Source organism: Macaca thibetana, chromosome 2, assembly GCF_024542745.1.
Source record: "Macaca thibetana thibetana isolate TM-01 chromosome 2, ASM2454274v1, whole genome shotgun sequence".
Lineage (NCBI taxonomy): Eukaryota > Metazoa > Chordata > Mammalia > Primates > Cercopithecidae > Macaca > Macaca thibetana.
This window is the reverse complement of record NC_065579.1, coordinates 3,910,156-3,933,908: the sequence shown is the minus strand read 5'-3', so window position 1 is coordinate 3,933,908 and position 23,753 is coordinate 3,910,156. Positions and strand designations below refer to the sequence as shown.

Sequence of the window (23,753 nt, the reverse complement as noted above, 5' to 3'; positions counted from 1 at the left end):
TGATTTTAAGTTTCATGTAAACGCTGCCATGGTGCAAGCTGTGGTGGGACTTATTTTAAAATGGCTAATGAGCCTTCAAACAGCAACAAGGTGCTGTTAATACGTGAATAGAAATTTAAAACCTCAGCAATTTTATGAGTACTAGAATGGACTCTTTTCTACCTAGAATGTTTTCAGGATATTCAAAGTATAATCCAAACAAAAGGAAGATACTTACTTTAAGAAATCAAAATTGTGAATGGTATCATTCCAGAAATATTTTACACTATGATGGGTGAAATAACGAATCTGTGGAACACAAATAAATGTTACACCAAAAAGCATACTATCATTTGTGACAAGTAATCTGTTACTTCTATTAAAAGCTATATATAGGATTATATATAGCATTATATATAGTAATATGTAAAATTTTATATGCATTTAAATTTATCTCAAGCATTAACTGCAAACACAAAATTATAGAATATACATGATAGCATAAAATGTAACAATTCTGATTTTTAAAGAAACTTTGACGTTAAGATCACAATACCTGTTGTGATTCAGCCTGTGAATATTTACTGATCCCGTGCCTATTTTCTCCAGTGGGATTCTCAGTTAAACAAACTGCATGGCCATTTGAAAGCTTATTAGACATAGATTTTGGACTTGAAATTGGGTGAGTTTCCAAAGAAAGAACGCGAATTTTTGCACAAAACCACATTTTGAATTCATCCTTAAAGAGAAAGGGATAAGGGTAAGGAGTCAATTTTATATAAAACTGCCTGTATTTTCATTTAATTTCCATTCTTCACAAGACATTATTTCCTCATTTCTAATTGAGGAAACATCATTCCTACTCACTAAATATTAAACCATTTCATGAGGATGCTTAAATTCAAATATAAAGTGCTTTCCATTGCTCATGGTTTTTATGACATATTTCACCAACAAGTACATCAATACTTCATAAAATAACACGAATAATTCCTTAATTAGCCTATATATTTAGACTAGATTTAAAACCTCTTAAAATATGCTTCCAGTTAGGATTTTTAAAAAAGAAAAAAGGCTGAGATGTATCAGCATCACACAGCAGACAGGCAGCTGGCGTAGTGACTGAGATCTGGACTACAGTCCTAATGGACCAGTAGCCTTAACAGACAAGTATCTAATCTCTCAGGGCAATAAGAGATATGAAAGGAAGGGGGTGAATTTGATCACCTTTAAGATTCCTTTAAACTCTAATCACTATAATAATAGTTAATTCAAATACAAATCCTCTAGAAATACTAGAATTAGCATTCCTCATTTTATCCAGGCAGCGACGTTCCCTTCATCTATTATTCTGAATAAAGTACACACAGAGACACTGTTTTACTCCTTAAATAACCAGCTACAAGTAAACACATAAACTTACAGTAGTCCTCAGCAGCACTACGTCACAGTCTTTAATTGCAGCTCTGACACAGGTCGCTTTCACCCGCCACTCAGGCATCCAATAGAGGAGGAGGAGGAGAAACCCACCAGTGCAAATCACTCCTAAAGAAACTATGGCAAGCTTCCAGCGACTCAAATTGTAACCATAAATCTCCTGCATGGACACAGCAATCACATGATTAATTATCAAACGATATGGCAGATAAATACATTCCAAAGTTCTTTGTTTCCCAGATAGGTATTATCGTCTTGTCACATAAACTGTATTTTCCCAATCCATAATTTACCTTTAAATTTTGTTTCTGACCAGTTTACTGTAATATTTTAAGTAAATTTGTTGGTATTTACACTTTGTTTTTATATTTAATTTATGCCTAATACATTCTTTTCCACTGATATAGTAAATTCATATTTGGTACACTTTCCTAGAATGTTTGCAATTTCATTTTTACATATCTTTTTAATTCTTCTTGAATTTATCTTGTTATGAGGTGGGCTTTTTTTTTAAATTAACATTTGATTTTGAGATAAATTTTAGATTTATAGAAAAGTTGCAAAAATATTATGAAGTTCCTGACATCCTTTGTGCAGTTTCCACTAATGTTAACATTTCCTGGTACATTTGTTAAAAATCAATAGATTAACACTGCTGTATTACTATTAACTAAACTCTGTTTTAGGATTTCACTAGTTTTCCACTAACATGTTATTTCTGTTGCACGATATAATTGAGAGTATCACAGTACATCTGGATGAATAGATTTTAATTTACTGTTTCCCAAATGATTTACTAATTGTCCCAATACCACTGCAAATGATCAATTTGATCCACTGACAAATTGTCTCATAGTTTCAGGTTAGCTCCCCCAACAAGCATTGCCAGATTTAACAAATGAAAATGCAGGGGGCCCACTTAAATTAAAATTTCAAATAAATAATAATCCTTTTGTCTGTCCCATGCAACATTTGGACATATTTATGCTAAAAATTTCTCCCTTGATTATATGATTTTTACATTTAACAGGGCATCTTATACTTTACCTGACATCTTTCTGGCTCCCACCAACAGAAAGTAGAGAAAGCTGATTTTAGAAAATTTTTGTAAGTCAAAATGAGAAATCTTTATTTGGTATTATACTTAAATCTTTTATTTAGGATTATATTAGCCAATGTTACCTCTTAAATCACCAAATGCAAAAACATACTTCTAAGTTTTAACAGACCACAAGTAAAAAAAGAATTATACTAAAAGCAACTAATAGACATACTACACAATCCCAATTCAAAAGCACAGGATGAAGAAAGAAGCCCACTGAGTTAGCTGCTGCTGCTACTGTTAATTGTCTTTTTCTAGTCCCTAAAATAATAAATTGCAGAGAGAAAGTCTTCATACTTCACAAGTAAATTAGAACAGCTGGTTACCATTTCATCTTCTTGACCCTGATTGATGATCTTCCTTTCTTCCTTGTCCATACCTACAGTGGTTTAAAGGTCTTGTGCTTCAAAACAATGGAAGATCACTGAGGGAAAAAAGGGAACAAATGTTAGTGAATTATTTTCTATCTCAGCAGACGATACAACCTCATTCCATCAACTGTCTATTATACAAGGGGTCCCCAACCCCTTGGTCACGGCCTGTTAGGAAAAGGGCCACACAGTAGGAGGTGAGTGACAGGCAAGCAAGCATTACTGCCCCAGCTCTACCTGCCATCAGATCAACAGCGGCATTAGATTCTCATAGGAGCACGAACCCTACTGTGAACCACGCATGGCAAGGGATCTAGGGTGCACGCTCCTTATGAGAATCTAATGCCTCAGGATCTGAGACGGAACAGTTTCATCCCGAAACCATCCCTCCCCACCCGTAACTGTCTTCCATGAAACCAGTCCCTGGTGCCAAAAAGGTTGGGGACCACTGTTTTATACCATTGAAGTGTTCTTTTAATATTTAATAAAATTTTGTTTAAATATGAATTCTTCCAAAGCAGTGATGTATTCATCACTTGCTCATGGGATGTATCAAACTTTAGATGACACATAAGTAGTTTCTAAAGTGCTAGCTGGTTCTAATGACATTTTCAATGGGATACCAGTGCTTCAACCTGCATTACTTAACTACCACAAAACATGGCATATTTCATTAATTCGTTCAGACTAGCAACAACTTTGATACAGAACAATTTATATTCTGAGAGGAACTACTAACAGAGTCTTCCTTTTTCATTCCACAGATTCAGAAGTAGTCTAGTTTAAGCATCTTGAGCTAAAAGTACTTCACACAACTCAAATTTATGCCCTGTAGCATAGTAAAGAGCTACAACACTAGCAGTGAAACCAACCCAAAAACTTCTCAGAGATTATTAATCATCCAATAAATATTGACTGAGCACCAATTACATAAATGGCAATCCCTGGCCAAGAGCCAATCGCTATGGCAGGTTACTCCTACTGGAGAGCACTCGGCTGACTCCAGCATTCAATTCCAAGTCCACCGGGCAACCTTCTGATTGCTTCTGACAACCTAGAAAGTTTGTCCAGGGAAAAAATTCATTGAGCCCACTGACATATTTTTCCTTTTTTTTTTTTTTTTGTATTTCAAATATTAAACATTCAGCTACACATTAAAGAAATTTGCAAGATGTAAAACCATGCCAGTTTTCTAACTTTTTGTTTTTTCAGAAAATATCTTCTAAAAATGTTACTTAAAATGTAATTATTTTATTTTTTTAATAAATATTTAAAATATCAGTTTTAATTCATATATGGTATCAATAGCTATAGTCCACATAAATAAAAGCTCTTTAGCATCCACAAAAATTTTCAAGAAGGCAAATGGGTTTCAGCCCCCCGAGTTTGATAACCACTGCTTTAGATGAGGCTGATCTCATGATGGGAATATTAATGCCTTCGTTTCAGATCCCATACTCTACTCATCTACCCAGTGCACAGCAGGCTTGACACACGGTACGCACTCAAAAATGTTTACTGAATAAATGACCTGATTTTTTTTTTTTTTTTTTTTTTTTTTTTTTTTTGAGACGGAGTCTCGCTCTGTCGCCCAGGCTGGAGTGCGGTGGCCGGATCTCAGCTCACTGCAAGCTCCACCTCCCGGGCTCACACCATTCTCCTGCCTCAGCCTCCCGAGTAGCTGGGACTACAGGCGCCCGCCACCTCGCCCGGCTAGTTTTTTGTATTGTTTAGTAGAGACAGGGTTTCACCATGTTAGCCAGGATGGTCTTGATCTCCTGACCTCGTGATCCGCCCGTCTCAGCCTGCCAAAGTGCTGTGATTACAGGCTTGAGCCACCGCACCCGGCCAATGACCTGATTTTAAAAATGTGCACTAAGTAACAATACCTATTTATTTTAAGATGATATAAATTAACAACCAAGTAAAAACCAAATGCAGAATTTTAAAGTAACCCCATACATAACATTGTTGAAACTTCCTGATGTTCTATCATAAAGTAACCAAAAAGAGGGGTCTAGCTGCCCAGCTTGGTGGCTCACGCCTGTAATCCCAGCACTCTGGGAGGCCAAGGCAGGCAGATCACCTGAGGTCAGGAGTTCAAGACCAGAACGGCCAACATGGTGAAAAACCACATCTTTACAAAAATACAAAAATTAGCCGGGCATAATGGTGGGTGCCTGTAATCCCAGCTACTCAGGAAGCTGAGGCGGGAGAATTGCTTGAACCCAGGAGGCAGAGGTTGTAGTGAGCTGAGATCACATCACTGTACTCCAGCCTGGGCCACAGAGAAAGACTTCATCTCAAAAAAGAGACAGGTCTGTCTATACAGTTACTTATGTCGTTTTAATAATTTCACTCCTAACTATGACATTCTTATCAAATATGTGAATACATAAACATTGGTACAATAATAAATAACCAGCAAGATAATGAACTCGGTGCCACTGGGGAAAAGGAGAAACCTTACACAATATCGGGTCCAACTTCCTCTAAACAAGCCGTATGACCATACGAAATCTTTTGGGCATGGTAACAAGGTCTTCTCCACCTAGGGCAGTGTAATGGTCCTAGAGCATATTACCAGAGTTAGTCCACCATAATAATGTTCCATAAAATCAAACACTTTTGGGTGTCAGTTATTCTCAAGGGCTGCGCCTGCTACTAGAGACGATGGTGAGAGTAAGCCCAGCCTCTTTCCCTGTAGAGAAGATCAGCCATCATCACCTGAATGTGTAAACTAATAATACCATACAGGCCTACTATCAAAGGATAAACCAAAGACCTTTTGCTGTGACACTGTCCCGGCTAAACAATACTATCTGAGGTTAACCTTTAGTCTGTGATTCTTCTTAAGGCTCAAAAGTGAATCTTGTAGTCACCACTCAGCAGTCACCAGGGTCAGTTTGGGTTTGGGTTTGTTTGTTTTCTTTAAATAGAGACAGGGTCTCACTATGTTGCTCAGGCTGGTTTAGAACTCCTGGGCTCAGGCAATCCTCCCACCTCAGCCTCCCAAAATGCTGAGATTGCAGGAATGAGCCACCACATCCCATGGGGTCGTTTTTGATAACCAATTCTTATCTCCAGTTCCAATCACCACCACCTAAAATTGCTTCCTCAGGGAAGGGCTTACTTCGCATTCTCATATGGAGACTTCTGCTTCCAACCAAGTTGAAACAAAAGGGATCATCCTTGCCCTCCTGCCCTAAAGCAACAACAAATCATGTAATCGTTTTCGAGGAATTGTACATCAGGCAATGAAGAAAACTGATAACTGAGACATCAAAAAACAAACTAGGCAAGCCCTACAACCGTCCTACTTTACTGACAGAAAACACTTCACGGGTCACACAAAGAGGGAGGACAGGTCGCTCTGAGGGAGCCCAGCAGTTTCTCTGAGTCTGGAAGACGAAACCGGAAGTCTGGGCAGCACCAAAGCAATGAGGTTTGCTGATGAGATCACCAGAAGAGAGTCTGGCCCACTAGGAAGACAACTGATCTGCAAGACGGACTCCCTCAAGCCTTCAGCTGCGCACCGCTCAGCACTTGTATGTGAAGAAACTACCAAAGGCCAGGGAGAGAACCACCCAAAATGATTCAGGGGATTAAACCACCAGGGCTCACAAAAGGCTGGGAATCATATCCATTTTTACCAACCACAGTGGAAAACCCCATTAGCCACAAGGAATCAGGAAGGGTATTCAGATTTTTCCTTTAGTTAGTGGGATAAATTTTGCCTCAAACAAAAACTGCTCTGGTACTGCCTAACAAAGCATAAACCTAAGACCTGAAATAATACAACTGTTTTCAAGTAAATAAGGCTAGGCGCAGGCTCACATCCGTCATCCCATCTCTTTGGGAGGCTGGGGCAGGCAGATCACCTGAGGCCAAAAGTTCGAGACCAGCCTGGCCAACATGGTGAAACCTCATCTCTACTAAAAATACAACAACAACAAAAAAACAACTAGCCAGGCATGGTGGTGCACGCCTGTAGTCCCAGCTACTCGGGAGGGTGAGGCAGAAGAATTGCCTGAATCCCAGAGGCAGAGGCTGCAGTGAGCCAAGATCGCGCCACTGCACTCCAGCCTGGGCAACAGAGTGACGCTCCGTCTCAAAAAAAAAATTACAAACTTTTAAAACACCAATGGGTCAAAGTCGTCAAAGTGGAAAATACAAAGTATTCTGAACTGAATAAAAATGATATACTGAAATGTGTAAGATGCCACAAAAACAGTACTTAGAAAAAAATTTACAGCACTAAATTCCAGTCTCTGAGAGAAGAAAGGTCATGACCTCAGCTTCCACCTTAAGAAAAGCAGAGAAAGAATAGCAAATTACTCCCAGAATAACTGCTATAGGGAAATAAAATTCAGAGAAAAAAGTAAATAAAATAAAAAAACAGAAAGATAGAGGAAATGTCACTGAAACCAAAAAGGCTGGTTCTCTGAAATCCATAAAATTGTTAACTGCTACCTAGACTCATCAAAATGAAAGAAAATGGGGAGGGAGAGGTGCAAATTACCAATATCAGTAATAAGCAAATATACCACAACAGACTATGCAAGTATCAGAAGGCTAATCAAGGAACTTAAGAAGCAACCTGACACTGATACACCAACTTTTTTGTAGGTTTAAAGTTACTTCAAAATTAAAAATTGTTAAATTAAAAAACCCATCTTTTATTGACCAGGGGATGGCCATGAGTTTGATAACTGCTAAAGCTAAGTTAAAAGCTGAGTGAATGGGTACATGGGAGTCCATTATACTAGTCTTTCTACTTTTTAATGTGTAGAAATTGTTGATAATAGAAAAGCTTTTCAAAAAATAAATTAAACAGCTGGGTGCAGTGGTGTATGCCTATAGTCTCAACTACTCAGGAGGCTGAAATGAGAGAACCACTTGAGCCCAAGAGTTTGAGTCCAGCCTGGGCAGAACAGTGAGACTCCATTGCTAAAAAAATTAAAAATTTAAAAATTAATATCCACCCATCTGAAGCTTTTAGATAGAAGAAAATTTTCAGAAGACATTTATTTCTGGCAGAGAGGGCCACAAATATTGAGGACTCTGCCTCTAGGGGTCCAAAGTCCACTGACTCAGTCTACTGTGTACCAGGTATTAACCATAAACTCAATTCACCAAACTTCTGTCGGTTTTTGAATCTTACTCTTTTCCACCCTTGTCTATCAATTTCCCACAAACCTATAGACTTCCCACTCCTGTAAATCCAAATTTTTCAATGTAGAATGTACGCATAAATAGATGAATAAGCATGTTTTATAACTTTAGAAAGGAACTGCTGTTAAAATCCAACGTTTTCACTAAGCCCATGTACTTAAATTTAAAATTTTTTCTCCAAATATCTATAGAAAGAGTTCGTTCACCTTAGTTCAGCATAATTATATTTTTCACTTCATCTTCTACAGTTAGACCACAGAAAGAACTATTCCAATTAGTTTTAAATGGGCTTATTATTGATAGTTCACTGCCTATAGCAACCTATTTTCATACTTTTAAAAATACAATTTTTTAACCATATTACACCATTACTCTTTTTATGAGTGTAATTTCTCTAAAATGTAGTTGGTTTTTAAAGCAAATTAAGTCTTAGCAAATTTTACCAAAGTGCTAAAAATAAATAATTCAAATAAAAAGTTGCTCTAAAAACCTCCAATTAATATATTCACTTTGAGTACATTATATACTTCAAAGGAAATTACCCAAGAATTCACTTTTCACATAAACTTTTAGTCAACTCCAATGTGCCAATTCCAACAGCTCTTACATTTATAACATATGTATGTTATAAACATATTTAAATTTTAAATGTACATAAGTAAAAGCCCTGATTATTTCAATGACTCCAAGAGGATAAAAAAAAAAAAAACCACATAAACATATTTAAAATACACTGCTTATCAAGATAAAAATATATATTAAATACAATTCTACTATATATCTAATTAGACATTTGAAGCATGAATACCAAACTGATAAACCCAAACTGATAAACTTACAGAAGTATAACTTTTGCGGACTGCTGGAGCCATGGTTTTAATCAAGTCAAATTCTACGTCAGAGAAAAAAAACTGAAGGATTTTCTCACCAATAGCACTGTGTCATCACTCTTCCCAATTCCTGACATTAGGCGGCTTTCAGAAGCTGGCTCTTAAGAATAAAAATAAAACTAAGCACAAAAAATTTACAATTTTATGCCAAATATTTCTGTTTTGGTTCTGTTTGAACTGCTTTCAGAATGATGAAGATATTAAAATTTAGAATTCTGTAATTCACCAATTTTTAGTAAGTTTTCAGAAGATGTGCCCTTCTGCCATCTGTCACGAGTAGAGCTCCTATTATCTGAATGAATCCTAGCTAGTTAGCTCACCGAAGTTCCCATTCCACAGTGCATGCCTGAGTCTTGATGTTATCTGAATAGCAAGGAGCTTATAGGCTATTGTGCTTAACCAAACCCTTCCTTGAATTTATAATCAACTTGATTTGCTGTGCGAGTCTTAGAAAAAAAAAAAAAAAAGCAGTATGGGACAAAGTGAAGCTACTGGAAAAAAATCTCACTAAATTAAATACGTTAATTTTTGAAAGTTTACTTATTTTTTCACATTATGTAATTACTACAAACAATTAAAGTATAATATTTATCCTATACTATGCCAAAAGTTAGATTTCTTTCCTTAGAACAAGATGAGTTGTTTTCAGACACAGAAATCTCCAAACCTCAAAGACATCTTCGCTTCAAACCTGAGTTTCTCATGAGCTGTAACAATATTATAATAGTGAGGGGGACAGTGTTGAATTTTTTTAAGGATAGTCTATGTATGTGCCTACAATTCCAAAGTAGGTAATTTCACAAAGTGATTTAAAGAATGACCTGTAATCAAGTAAAAGTTCAAGCAAAGCAATTCTGAGTAACACATTTTTAACTTAATTTTTTCCTTCGGTCAGTATTTGCCATCTTCAGCAGTAGTGAAGTAAAAAACTAAAATTAAAAATGCATTATTCACCCAGGCGGGCAGAATGCCTGAGGTCAGGAGTTTGAGACCAGCGTGGCCAACGTAGTGAAACCTTATCTCTACTAAAAATACAAAAATGAGCCAGGCAAGGTAGCTCAGGAGGCTGAGGCAGGAGAACTGTTTGAACCTGGAAGGTGGAGGTTGCAGTGAGCCAAGACTGCACCACTGCACTCCAGCCAGCATGACAGAGCAAGACTCCATCACACACACACACACCAAAAAAATGCATTATTCAAAATTCACAGCTGAGTGCAGTGGCTCACGCCTATAATCCCAGCACTTTGAGAGGCCAAGGCAGGAGGATCACATGAGGCCAGAAGTTCGAGACCAGTCTGGTCAACATAGTGAAACCCATGTCTACTAAAAATAAAAAAATCAGCCAGGTGTGGTGGTGCACATCTGTAATCCTAGTTCTTAGGGAGGCTGAGGCAAAAGAACTGCTTGAACCTGGGAGGCGGAGGGTTGCAATGAGCAGAGATCACACCACTGCACTCCAGCCTGGGGAACAGAGTGAGACTCTGTCTCAAAAAAAAAAAAAAAATCACAAAAATAAGTAAGTATAAAAGAAATTCAAGTAACTGACTTTCTCAACGGTGTTTAAGTTTATAACATATATAATTCTGGAGTTTCAAAAATTAAAACTTCACTGACACTTCTGTGACACCTTGTACTGCTGAATGAGAGAAGGAATTATCCTGCTTTGTTTTGTAGTCCTAGATCTTTTTTCTGAGAATTAAACATACCTACCAACGTTAAATAAAGATTTGATAAACCCATCTTTAAAGACCACACAAGCCAAGAGTGCTTTAATGATCTTGAAATATAAACAGCACAGCTAGCATTCTAAATATTATTTTATTTTCAAACTTGTAAAATTTATAGCAACTGAGAAGATAACCTTGTACAGTTCAAAATCAGTTCTACTTTTTGCTGTTGAAATAAAATATGCCCCAATACGTTTAAAGCCCTAACTCTACTCACTAAACAATTTCAATTTTAATACCTATACAAATATATATAAAAAGAATTTTTCAAAAATCAGAATCATCCAACTATAAAACCAAATTGTGACAATTCTTTATGAGGGCAAAACTTAAAACTTCAAGTCAGCTCCTAAAAATAAGAATGACATAATCTAATTTAATGAATACGTGGAAATTTTACAAGGATACCAGCTAAATTTTAACAAAGCTCTACTCAATACCCACTTTATCACTTCCCATCTTGGACTTTCTCTTATAATATGCTTTTGTTTCTGTGTTTAGGCTTAAGGAAGACCATTGTATCCAATATACACCAAACCAAGACTGTATTTACATTTGTAAAGTGGAGTCTTTGTATAATTATACTTTTTTGTATGTTACAAAACAATGTGATAGCTATAACAAAATAAGTTATAATTAGGAAAGATAACCTAATTACCTATACTAGAATCAATACAAAGAAGAGTTTAGCCTACACTATACCATTCATTCCAGGATAGGTACTTTATTACTTCTTTATATACACTATTTAAAAAACAAAATCAACTCTTTTATTCAGAGAAATCCCACAGAGTTTTGTCTAATTGTATAGTATTTGGCAAAAAGGGGGAAGTTACCTTTGGACTGACAAATGATACGTGCATTTTACTCTCTCTTTATAAAATAAGAAAATATGCAAAATATCATTTATATGCAATGTAATAAAACAGTTTGCATTCCCAAAATGTCCACTTACATCATTGAGAGATTTTCTATTTCAATTATTCAAGCTACTACTGTGTTCTTAAAACTTTCATACTTTCCCCTAAATTGTTCTCAAGTCTGTAACTTTAAAATTCCATATTCAAGGTTAAGAATTATAAGACTCTTATGATTGCTAGATAGATTTCAAAACATTACTACTATCTATGATGACAAATGCTGCAGCAGGCAATAGGAAACAGTGATAAGTCCTAGACTGAATATTCAAAACTGGCAGAAGCAAAATGGCTTAGAGAGAAAACTGGCACCTACCCCTGAGATAATCAAAAAGGCGAATACATCAATAAATTGGTGACAATAGCTACCTCTGGGCTGGGTGGGAGTGAGGAAGAGACATCAGTGCCTTTTGAATGCCTTCTAGAAGGAAAACTGAATAGTTGATTGAATATACGCCTAAACTTCTAATTCTACAATGCAAGGCCAACCCTGGGTCTCAACTTGCAGGAACCTTTGAAATACATCATGGTGCTCTATCAGACCATTCTCTTTGACTGCATCTTACCCCAGACAAGAGAAAGCTGTCATTCTGAAGCCTCCTTTAACAAGTATATTTCTATTAATTAGATTTAGTTCTACCTCCTCTACATTTTGGCCCAGATGAAAAAGCATGTGCCCATAATACAGCGTTTAAGTAACAGCAAATTAAAAAACAAAAACAAAAAAAACTTGAGACAGCATCTTGCTCTGTCTCCCAGGCTGGAATGCAGTGGCACAGCCTTAGCTGACTGCAACTCCGCCTTCCGGGCTCAAGCAATCCCATTGCCTCAGCCTCCTGAGCAGCTGGGACCACAGGTGTGTACCATCATGCCCAGCCAATTTGTTGTGTTTTTATAGAGATGGGATTTCACTATGTTGCCCAGGATGGTCTCAAACTCCTGGACTCAAGCAATCTGCCCACCTCGGCCTCCCAAAGTGCTGGGATTACAGGCGTGAGCCACCACACCCAGCCCTCAATTATTTTTATCAAACTAATTCCCCTAAGAATTAAGTGTGCATCTTGTGCCAGGTTCTTTACTACATTATAACAGCAGGATTTACAACTTCATCCCCAAAACAAACAAAAATAAATGAAAAGAGCACAAAACAAGGGTCAACTTTAGATTCAGTGGCTGGCTTCGTCGAGCAACGGTGGCGGTGACTCACAATTTGCAGTATCTCTGAATTCACTAACAGGTCAAAATGCAAATCTTTGTGAAGACCCTGACCATCACCCTGGAGGAGGAGCCCAGTGACACCACTGAGAATGTAAAGGCCAAGATTCAGGGTCCAGAAGGTATGCCCCTGACCAGAAGAGGCGCATTTCTGCCGGCAACCAGCTGGAAGATCACACTCTTTCCGATTACAACATCCAGAGTCAACTCTGCACCTGGACTCCACCTGAGGCATGGCTGTCAGTTCTTCAGTCTCCTATTCGCAGTGTCCAATAACGGCATTAACTCTGCACCGTAGCCATTTGTCCCAATTTAAATTTAGAAATGACCAGTTTCAGTGATAGCTGAACCTGCTCAAAATGTTAATAAAAGTTTTGTTGCACAGTAGCCAAAAAAAAAAAAACAACAAAAACCAAAAAAACAAAAAAAACCACACAACCTTAACTTTTCCTTAAATAACAATTAACTCAACATGAACTATGAACTATGATGCAAGTTCCTTCACGCTGGTCTCAACTTCTTCAGTAAAACAAGGCAGGTGGAATAATTTCTACAATAAATATCAACCAAAAAGGTTTTGAGCTACACAAGCATAGCCTTTGTATATGGCCTGCTGGTACACTCTTTCACCACTAGGGGATGTTCCAACATTAGGAAGGAAAAAAGGCTGAGTTAGAAGACTTAATAAAACAGAACTGTTGCAGTTATCCGAAGTGATCAAGAATGATTAAAGATGAGAAATTATCTCAAAGAACTAAAAACAGAACTACTATTCGACCCAGCAATCCCATTACTAGGTATATATCCAAAGGAAAATAAATCGTTCTACAAAAGACACATGCACTCATATGTTCATCACAGCACTATTCACAATAGCAAAAACATGGAATCAACCTAGGTGTTCATCAACAGTGAATTGCCTAAAGAAAATGTGGCACATATACACTATGGAATACTATGCAGCCATAAAAAAAATAAAATTATGTCCTTTGCAGCAACATGGATGCAGCTGGAGGCCATTATCTTAAGCATTCAAATTAATGCAGAAACACAAAACCAAATACTACATGTTCTCACTTAGAAGTGGGATCTAAACATTGGATATACATGGACATAAAGATGGGGAAGAATGGACACTGGTGACGACTAGATGAAGGAAGGGGTGGGGCTAGGGTGCCTATTGGGTACTCTGCTTACTACCTGGTTGATGGGATTAATGATACCCCAAACCTTGGCATCACACAATATCATCCATGTAACAAACCTGCACAGTATTCCCTGAATCTAAAATGAAAGTTGAAATTTTAATGAGAATTTTTTTTATTTTAGTACCAGCGGAGATCGTGGCACGGAAAGCAGGAATTGCCTTTGTAAAAGATGCCCTGCATTCACGTGTCTCAACAAAAAATTAAGATACGCAAGAAAACACAAAACAAATGATAATGGGGAGGACAGAGGCAGCTATATTAACACTCCCTTTACATTCTAGTCTAAAAAAATTAGAATTTAGGGATCTTACAAAGTTGTAAAGCAAGGGAGAAAACAGTAACAAAGAGCAAATGAACCTATTACAGAACAAGACAATGTATTTAAAGTGCAAAATTAAGTTGTAAGACATTATTTGCCCATTAAACCGGTGGGGGGAAAAAAAAAAACCTGACAAGGAGCAACCTTATATATTAGTCTTAGGAGTGAATCTGTACTATCTTTTTAAAAAACCAATTGACAAGACATTTAAATTTTGTCTATGGCCATATCACTCTGAACGTGCCAGTCTCATCTGACCTCAGAAGATATTTAAATTTAAAACCTATATACTTTGATCCAACAATCCCAGTTTTTAAAATCTATGACATATATATATAGGTACATAGGTACAAAACATATATACTGCACACTGTTTGCAGCAGGTGGAAAAAACCTAGAACCTACCTGAACGTCCATGAATAGAAGAACAGATGAATGATTTATGGAATTAAGGAGAATGAGTTAAATCTATGTGTAGAGACCAAGATAGATCTACATAATATATAAAAACAGGAAAAAAGGAGTATGTCTAATACACTATTTTTATAGCAACCAAATAACTCTGTGGATATGTGTTTTTAAAAGACCAAAGAGAAAGGTGTAAGATATACACCAAATTGTTAACATCATCTCATATTGCAAGGCAGAGGGTACCATTAACAGTTTCTTCAAATTCCTCTGCATCTTTAGACTTATGAAGTAGAGTATAAAAGTTTTGTGCTTTCTTTCCTTTTGGGGGTGATAGTACATATTTAAAGCAAACACACTAGAACAAATAAAAGAGTTTTTTGGGTTTTAAGAGATGGGGTCTCACTCTGTCACCCAGGTTGGAAGACAGTGGCACCGTTACAGCTGACCACAACCTCGACTCCTGAGCTCAAGGGATGTTCCCTTGAGCAGGAAGGGGCTGCGGGCCTAATTAATTCCCCCAATTCCCCCATAAAGATGAGGTCTCTTCATCTTGCCAGGCTGGTCTCCAACACCTGGGCTCAAGGGATCCTCCCACCTTGGCCTCCCAAGCAGCTGGAAATCGGAGTATGTTAAAATAAGCAGAAAAGAAATTGTGTGACATGGGTATTTAATATAATAGGAACTGACAAATCAAGAGTTTCATTAACAGCTTGTGTAAACAAACCAAATGGATAAATGAGCCTAATTCCCCCAAACTAAAAATTATACTTTTAAGTTCAGAGTTAAGGTAAAGGGTTTTGTTGAGTAATATGTAAATTTATGTATGTATTCCATTATAATGCAAATTAACAACTATTCATTTGAAACTGTAATGCTATTAATGAAAATCTCAAGTAACTGCTGACATTTCAGTCATCAATTTAAAGATGGTCTCTGAAATTTAAACATTCATGAATTCTCATTTTACCATATAGCTGAAATCAAGACACTGCTGAGATGAAACCTTACAGCTGCTGCCGGCGAGTGACTGCTGTGATGCAGTGCTCACTGTACATTCATGCTTCAAACTGGCCACACTGCTCAGACTGTGACCATTTCAGCTAAGTAATGTGCACTGTTGCTAAGACTATGTTGAGTTTAAATTACTAATGAAAGTATTTGAAAAGATTACACTGTAGTTGCATAATAAAACAAAAAGTAACATTCCGCATAGAAAGATGCTGATGCAGCACAGTGGAGAGGAAAAGATAGGATGAGAAAAAGGGGAGGCTAGGGAATAGTATAGGAATAGGGAAGAGTAGAGAAGAAAAAAAGAAGAGTAGAAGAAAATTTTCCAGAGGTTATACTTCCAAGTCTTCAGTGTGTTAAAGAGATACATATAAACCTCAGAAAAGTTTGTTTTTTCTTATTAATAGCAAATCCAAAAATAATTTTTTTCATTACTTCTGTATGGTTCACTTCAGAATTACTCTACAATTCGAAACAAAGCAAAATTAGTTTTCCTCATGATCTACACTACGGAATGACTCATATTTCACTCTTCCAGATTCTGATTTGAAAATCCAACCACAAAGAAGCACAAAATCACTAGGAAGTTATTCTGTACAAAAAGTACAATCCTGCAAATCTATAACTGTAACTCATAGGTACTTGGGTCAACTTTAAGTTACACGAATTTGGGTTTTTCTACTTGAGTCCTTTGTCTAATCTGAAACCCACCCATGCTAACTCAGCACAGACAATACAAAGCCCATAACATTTACATCGAACAAATATTTCAAAAATACACTAATATAAGTTACTATTGAAGAAGTTAATTACCTTATTCATGGTACAACCATCAGAAAAATGTTAACTTTCTAACCTCTTATAATCGTCCTGTATGCCACTATTCAGGATTTAAAACACATACACATACACACACACACACATCTCCCTCCCCCACAATCAATGTATTTAGGTACTATAACAACCATAATAGTGACATCTGTACGGGAATATTTAGTTTACACAACACTTTTATGGGCACTATGTATCTACTTACCAGAATACTGTCTTTCAAAACCAGGAAAAAATCATCTTTACTTAATCAAGATTAGTATTTTTCATTTTCCCCAGAAAGTCAAGCATGGGGTGACTTTACATGAAAAAGCCTCACCAACAAATCAACGAATGACATGTAGGCAGCACTATCTTTCAAAGGACAAAATTCATTTAAAAACCAATTCTTGCTCCAAATGTACTTGAAATACATTTCTCCATAAGGAAAATAGTATCTAGGTTCCTAAGACAGCCCACAAATGCCCATTTTACCTCCTACAACTCTGCTGTGCTGCAGTTCACATTACACTAGCCTGGGTTGCTGGGCGGGTAGCCAGGTTACCAAGCCTCCATCTCCTCTGCCCACTTCTTAATTATTAATATTCCTCAGGCTCTTCTCTCTGTAACAATCTCATCGAGGCGGCACTACTGGACCATCTCGATGGCAACTACCAATTCACATTTTCAGCACTGATCTCTCATGTGCTTCAGACCCACAGATTCAACTACATGTTAGCAGACAGCTCAAATTCCAAAGGTTCATTTTCTCTTTCTTCCAAAAAATCTGCCCCACCACCCAGCCACCACCAATTCCCCCTACTCCTTTAATAAGCATGATTTGCCTAAAAAGCCAAGCCAGGAATTTAGAAGTCACCTTTGAACTCTTCCTATCTCACACCTTCTATATCCAACTGGCCACTCATCTTATCATGACTACCCTTCTCAAATCCACCTCACCATGCCTATCTCCATCGGCTTTGCCTTGATTCAGGTCCTGAGCCCTCATCTCCCTCATTCAAGTCTGTATGCAGCCAGATACAACCATTTCTCTCTCTCCGTAAAATTTCAGTAGCTTCCCATTGTCTGTAGTAGCAATTCCCAAACTACTAAAAGAGTACGTCTGCAGTAGCAATTCCCAAACTGCTAAAAGAGTACGTCTGCAGTAGCAATTCCCAAACTGCTAAAAGAGTACGTCTGCAGTAGCAATTCCCAAACTGCTAAAAGAGTACGTCTGCAGTAGCAATTCCCAAACTGCTAAAAGAGTACGTCTGCAGTAGCAATTCCCAAACTGCTAAAAGAGTACGTCTGCAGTAGCAATTCCCAAACTGCTAAAAGAGTACGTCTGCAGTAGCAATTCCCAAACTGCTAAAAGAGTACGTCTGCAGTAGCAATTCCCAAACTGCTAAAAGAGTACGTCTGCAGTAGCAATTCCCAAACTGCTAAAAGAGTACGTCTGCAGTAGCAATTCCCAAACTGCTAAAAGAGTACGTCTGCAGTAGCAATTCCCAAACTGCTAAAAGAGTACGTCTGTAGTAGCAATTCCCAAACTGCTAAAAGAGTACGTCTGTAGTAGCAATTCCTAAACTGCTAAAAGAGTAGGTCTGTAGTAGTAGCAATTCCCAAACTGCTAAAAGAGTACGTCTGTAGTAGCAATTCCCAAACTGCTAAAAGAGTACGTCTGTAGTAGCAATTCCCAAACTGCTAAAAGAGTACGTCTGTAGTAGCAATTCCCAAACTGCTAAAAGAGTACGTCTGTAGTAGCAATTCCTAAACTGCTAAAAGAGTACCTTTAAACTAAGTTTTTTGTTTGTTCAAAAAAATTAAGTTGAACTAGATTAAACAATATTAAGCAGGCCTCTCACTAGTAAGGTTTTGAAGTCTTACAACACACAACATGATGTATTTCCCTACCATGAGGAACTGGGGTGGAAGGGAGACCCAACTGGGTTTCAAGGTCAAAGTCAAAACTGATTGCAAGACATGTAGGATCCTACAGACTCTGGCCCTGCCTAGTTGTCAACACCATCTGCCATTCATCAATGGTTATCATTCGCCCCTTACAAACCTTACATGTCATTCATTTAGAACACAATCTGTAATTCTTCAAAGAGCCCTACTGTTCCCTGACTCCAATTCTTTATATAGAATATTCCTTCTGCCAAGAATGCCCTTCTCTTAGTCTGGCTAAAGAGCTCCTACTTGCTCTTCCAGGACCAGCTCAGGCTACTACGCTTTGATTGTCCCTTCCACCTCCTAGCAGAGGACTGCCCCCACCTTTCTCCCACCTCTGCAGGTATCAGAGCACTTGTCCAACAACATTGAGCTTACAGACTAAAAACCTCAAAGCTGGGAACCAGGCAAGCGTCCAGCAGTGCAGCTGAACAAAAGAGACAGGGCCAGACTGGGCGAAGCAGGGGTGGAATCCCTCTTCTCTTTCCGGGCGAAATTTGACAACAAAGTAATTTTGTCTTTGGCATGCTCCCACATCTCATCCCTATTCCCCTTTCCCAGTTCTCCCAATATCCTGTGTTCCCAGGTCCCTTAGTGATCTCATGGAACTCTACACAACCTCCACCACAGCACTATGTTCTTCAGATCAACCCTCTTAACCAGGATCCTTCTGTTCAGAAGTTAATACATAAATTAGTGACAGCTTCTCATAGCTGTTAACCTAAGACGGATCGCTAAGAAACAAAATTTTAAAAGAAGTATGCAGAGAATATGGGGAGTGGACACTCTATCGCACAGAAAGGCTGGCCCAGAAGAGTCTAGGAGTCTCTTCCTGACTGGGCCTCCCAGAAGGGTTTCCACTTCACTTCATTCATTCCTGCGGATTTGCTGCAGTGAGCGCCACAGGTAGAGACAGAGCTGGGCCAGCGCTACAATCCTACACATCATCCATTTTCTTGGGTTGAATACCTCTGTGTATTTGTTTTAGTTTGAGACCACTTATGGTTAATTCCTCAGCAGACAAAGTTCTCACCAACATGTTCACCAATGAACTTAAAACAGTGTCTTCACTCTAGCCAAGCAGTTCCCTGAAATCTAACCCCAACAACTGCTTGACTAGAAAATGGTAAATGAAATCAGAAAACCAAGATGTTGTCAAGTATCCCAATATTTCAAATAACTCTGTAAATATTAAATTAGCATTTCTAGCAATAATCATTCTGGTTTATTGCCAATTTGATTTCATAAAAAGTCACTTGTTAGAATGGTATTGCCTACCATGTACCAACTAGTGGTCTAAATGCTGGAGGTTACAATATTAAATTTCCAACCTTAAGGAATCACATCTAGTAGGCTAGACAAATAAGTAAGCAAACAAATATCAAACAAAATGGTGAGCAATGGCAGCAGGGAGAAAGAGAGGAGAATCAAGAACAGAAAAGATTTCAGAAAAAAACTATTCCTTGATCTAAGACCTGAAGGATGTAAAGCTGATCAAGCAAACAAGCAGTAAGAGGAAAAATATGAGGGGAAAACAGAGAGAGATGAAACCCCAGCAGGGGAACTGCCATATGCAGAAGTACAATAGTGAGAGATCCTAAAAAATGCCAGGAACACAAGTTATTTAAACCGACTGGTGCACAGGGTGATGGCCTTTGAGGAATAATTACAAATGGAAGTTTAGAAAGACAGGACAGGATCAGATTATAATGAAGGGTCTTGTTAGACATGATAAACAATAGAGATTATCTTGTAGGTGATGGAGATTCTGAACTTTTCTCACCTGAAAGAGGCCAGGCCAAGGAGCCACATTCCTAAAGAATACAACATGAATGGTATCCTCTGGACTTGTGCAGTGCAACAGCACAGTGTTCACCTGCTGGAGTGTGTATGTGTGACAGAGCAGACTCATTCACCAATGTCTCCCCAGCATCCAGCCCGGTGTGTGGCATGTACAGGAACTAAAACACTGTTGAATAGCTAGATGTACCAACTCAGTCCTAAGGGCGTAACCAAGAGGCCCTAACCAAGCCCCATTCCTTGCTACCTATAAAATCACAACTCTTATGCAGTACAATAACTTATCATTGCCACAACTATTAAGGGAACATGAAGAATGGTGATTCACTATGGGCTGCACCAGAGATGAGAAAGGATTGGGGGAGGGGGTACTCTTTAAGATGCTTCTGAATCTGACTAAATTAAGGAGCTTATTCTATTCTTTTCACCAAACACTGAACAGAAAACCATGGGTTAGCTTAAAATTATTCTTCAACTAACTCTAAGGCAGTGCTGACAACTATGAAAAGTACATTTTCATATCAAAAAGACCCATTAAATATTTCAACTAAGAGTTTGCTAGGTTAGTCTAGTCTTTCAAATAAGTAAGTGCTACAGACAAAATTATGTCATTTGCCTGTTGTACTTTACATTTTACTTAGTATACTAATCTACTTATTATAATTAGCATTCAATAGGTTTCTATCTTTTGTGCTTAGGAAAATAAGAAACATAAACATTAAAAAAAGGAGAAACAAGGGAACTACAGATGAAAATTGTAAATGAGCTTAGAAAACTGGTGGCTTAAGAAGCTAAGGCATGATCTAGACATGAATGAAAAATCTTCATATAAGGAACAAGTGACTAGGATTCCATGTTTAAAGAAATCTAAAGGTCACAAAATTTAAATATAATTCAGTCTTCTTTAAAAAAAAAGTAGAAATATTTGACTAATCAGAATTTTTAAATGAAAATAAGGCATATAAAGTCCTATAAAATAAACATAATTACAGATAGATTTAAATTTTATAATGTGGTCAGAGATAGAGACATCGGGTAATAGTAACATAGAAGATGGGAGAGAAAGCAGACTGCAAACACACCAGAGACACAAAGTGAAAAACTAAAATATACATAAAATGTGTATCGGAGATACATGAGGTTAACATCTTGAGCTTTTGAGGATGCTGCGACTAAAGATACAGACTAAAGATACAAAATCACGGAGTGTTTCGACATAAAAAGCCTGAATACGACATTATTGCCTGCTGTTCCAGTTAACAAAAAACCAAAAAGCAATCATCAATCACATCCCCCACACACATCTGACTTGTTTTGAATATCTTCAATGTTACTAAGCTAACAAATAATAAGTTACCCTTCACTCAGACTCGTATCCTTACAATTCTCTAAGGTACCCTTTATCACCTCTATCTGGCAAATAAAAAAGCTCACAGAGGTTCAGTGACTTACTTAATCCGGACTACAAGACTGGTATGTGACAGAGCTGTAATTCAAAATCACTATGGCTCTGAAGCCCACATTTTTATCAAATACACCATGCCCTCTCCCAGGACATAGGACTGTTCAGTTTTTAGCCACCATCATGTTTTTACACACTCATATTTTCTTACTGTGCTACCCCCAGAGTAATATTTAAGTTCAGATACTTTAAATTTTGTGGAATCCATTAATAATTTATATAGCTCTTTTAAAACAATGCAGATCTTGCTAGCAGTAAGGAATAAATTTATTCTTTAAAAAAACAAAACAAAAACACTCAAAGTAGTTGAGTATCCCCTCAGAATGATAGAAAGTACCAATAATCTCCTAATATTCTCAACTTTATTACCTAGCCTTTTAATTATACTAGATCTTTTTGTGGCATAACCTTAGGGAGATAGCAGACATTCATAAATACCTAAGTTATTTCTCCATTATTCACACTGTGGAGTCCTATCATATATGCACTTAATTAAACCAATTCAACTACTTATACTCTGGGGAGAAGCAACAGAGAAAAATAATTTAAATAATGATGATAGTATGCCTGCCTTTACATCCCTGTCCCAGAGTGAGCATGAAATGAAGACTATAAATCTGCTATGCTCAGTCAATCTAAAGACCCATTCACCTGTCAAAACAGGTCTCACATAGCTGATAAGGATTCCAGCTCACCAAAAAAGGGACCTCTCTAAAACTACAGGAAAACTGGCAGCTGGAATTGAAAGACAGACTCTCAGTTTCCAACCAGTTTTCAAACTGGTGCCTTTTTAAAAGACTTTTTCCAAGAGTAATTTTGACTTCATAGGATTTTTATCTGAGAATTTAGGCCCAAAGGCCCCATGAACGGTGGTTTCACTTTATTCAGCTCTTTAGATCAATCAGAAAAAAATCAGGACCTAAAACACTTGTCTTTTAAATCAAAATAAATAACTAAAATCTATTTCATCCTCTTTCACAAAAGGGGGGGGGGAAACAGCAACAGGGATGCTATAAAGAATATAAAGAAGCCACCCTTAGACACATATGTGGGAGCAATTCCATGACTCATTTTAAACAAACTAAATATAGTTTGTTTTAAGAAGTCTGTCAAGCAAGCAAAGGCAACCCTTAAAAGTTGGCTCTCACTGGAAAAAAAAAATACAAGAGTTTTGAGATGTGCCATTACTACAGAGTACAAAATTAAAGCAAGGGTGAAAGGAATACCCAAGGTAGAGAAAGGATCTGAGGTTCTAATCCCACATCCTTTATGCTGTCACTTACTTCACTTTCCTCTTCTGTAAAAAGGAACTAATCTAAATAATCCATGATCTCTCCGCATTATTTTCCAGTCTCACACCTCTTTATTTCAATGTTCAACTCCTTTGTGAAAAAAATAAGAAAAACTCACTGAGCTAGAACCATCTTTCACCTTACCATCCAACATCAGTTACAAGTATTTTTACTTAAAACTTGAGAAAGATTCTATAGACATCAGCAATTTCCAGACCATGTAATTAGGAAATTCTACTTTACATAGTTAACTCACTTTTTCTGGAAATTTAATTTCTTATCTAACTAGTCTCTGAGTGTCAATTGATCATTTAAAACCAAGATCCACAGGGAGTAAGTGTAAGAATTAACAAAAAAGACAAAATTCTGATTAACAGATTAATTTCGTGGTCTTGACGTTTACTATTCGAGTTAATGTTCTACCCTCTCAGACTCCAGCAAAGGCTCCAATACGGCCCTGTGGGTCTAAGATGTTAACAGATATGGTATTGGCATAGTTCCCTCTTGAGAATCGTTTTATGAAAAGTTTTCAGCAATCCCCATCCTCAAACAACTTTCCTCAGTGTCAGAAATTTATTTGGACAGTTCTCTCCTTTATTCCATTTTTCTCCCTCCTTCTTCTTCTTCTTTTTTTTTTGAGACGGAGTCTTGCTCTGTGGCCCAGGCTGGAGTGTAGT

General features: G+C 37.4%; 1 protein-coding gene across 8 annotated transcripts in view; it reads right to left on the bottom strand.

Moving 5' to 3' along the window:
- The window catches only part of ATP13A3 (ATPase 13A3), a 93,970-nt gene that overhangs the window by 56,840 nt on the left and 13,377 nt on the right, over positions 1-23,753 (bottom strand). For 5 of the 8 annotated variants that reach the window (XR_007723272.1, XM_050779093.1, XM_050779088.1 and 2 more), the window contains 4 exons: positions 2,845-2,942; positions 1,403-1,576; positions 536-718; positions 218-288 (listed from right to left, as the gene is read on the bottom strand). Coding sequence is in view for 7 of the 8 variants with exons in the window: in XM_050779093.1 (XP_050635050.1) it covers positions 218-288; positions 536-718; positions 1,403-1,576; positions 2,845-2,895 (479 nt within the window). In the remaining variant the exon portion in view is untranslated. Of the gene's footprint in view, positions 1-217; positions 289-535; positions 719-1,402; positions 1,577-2,844; positions 2,943-8,903; positions 9,404-23,753 lie in introns of those variants that run through there. The other 3 variants (XM_050779089.1, XM_050779095.1, XM_050779091.1) reach the window with 2 other exon arrangements.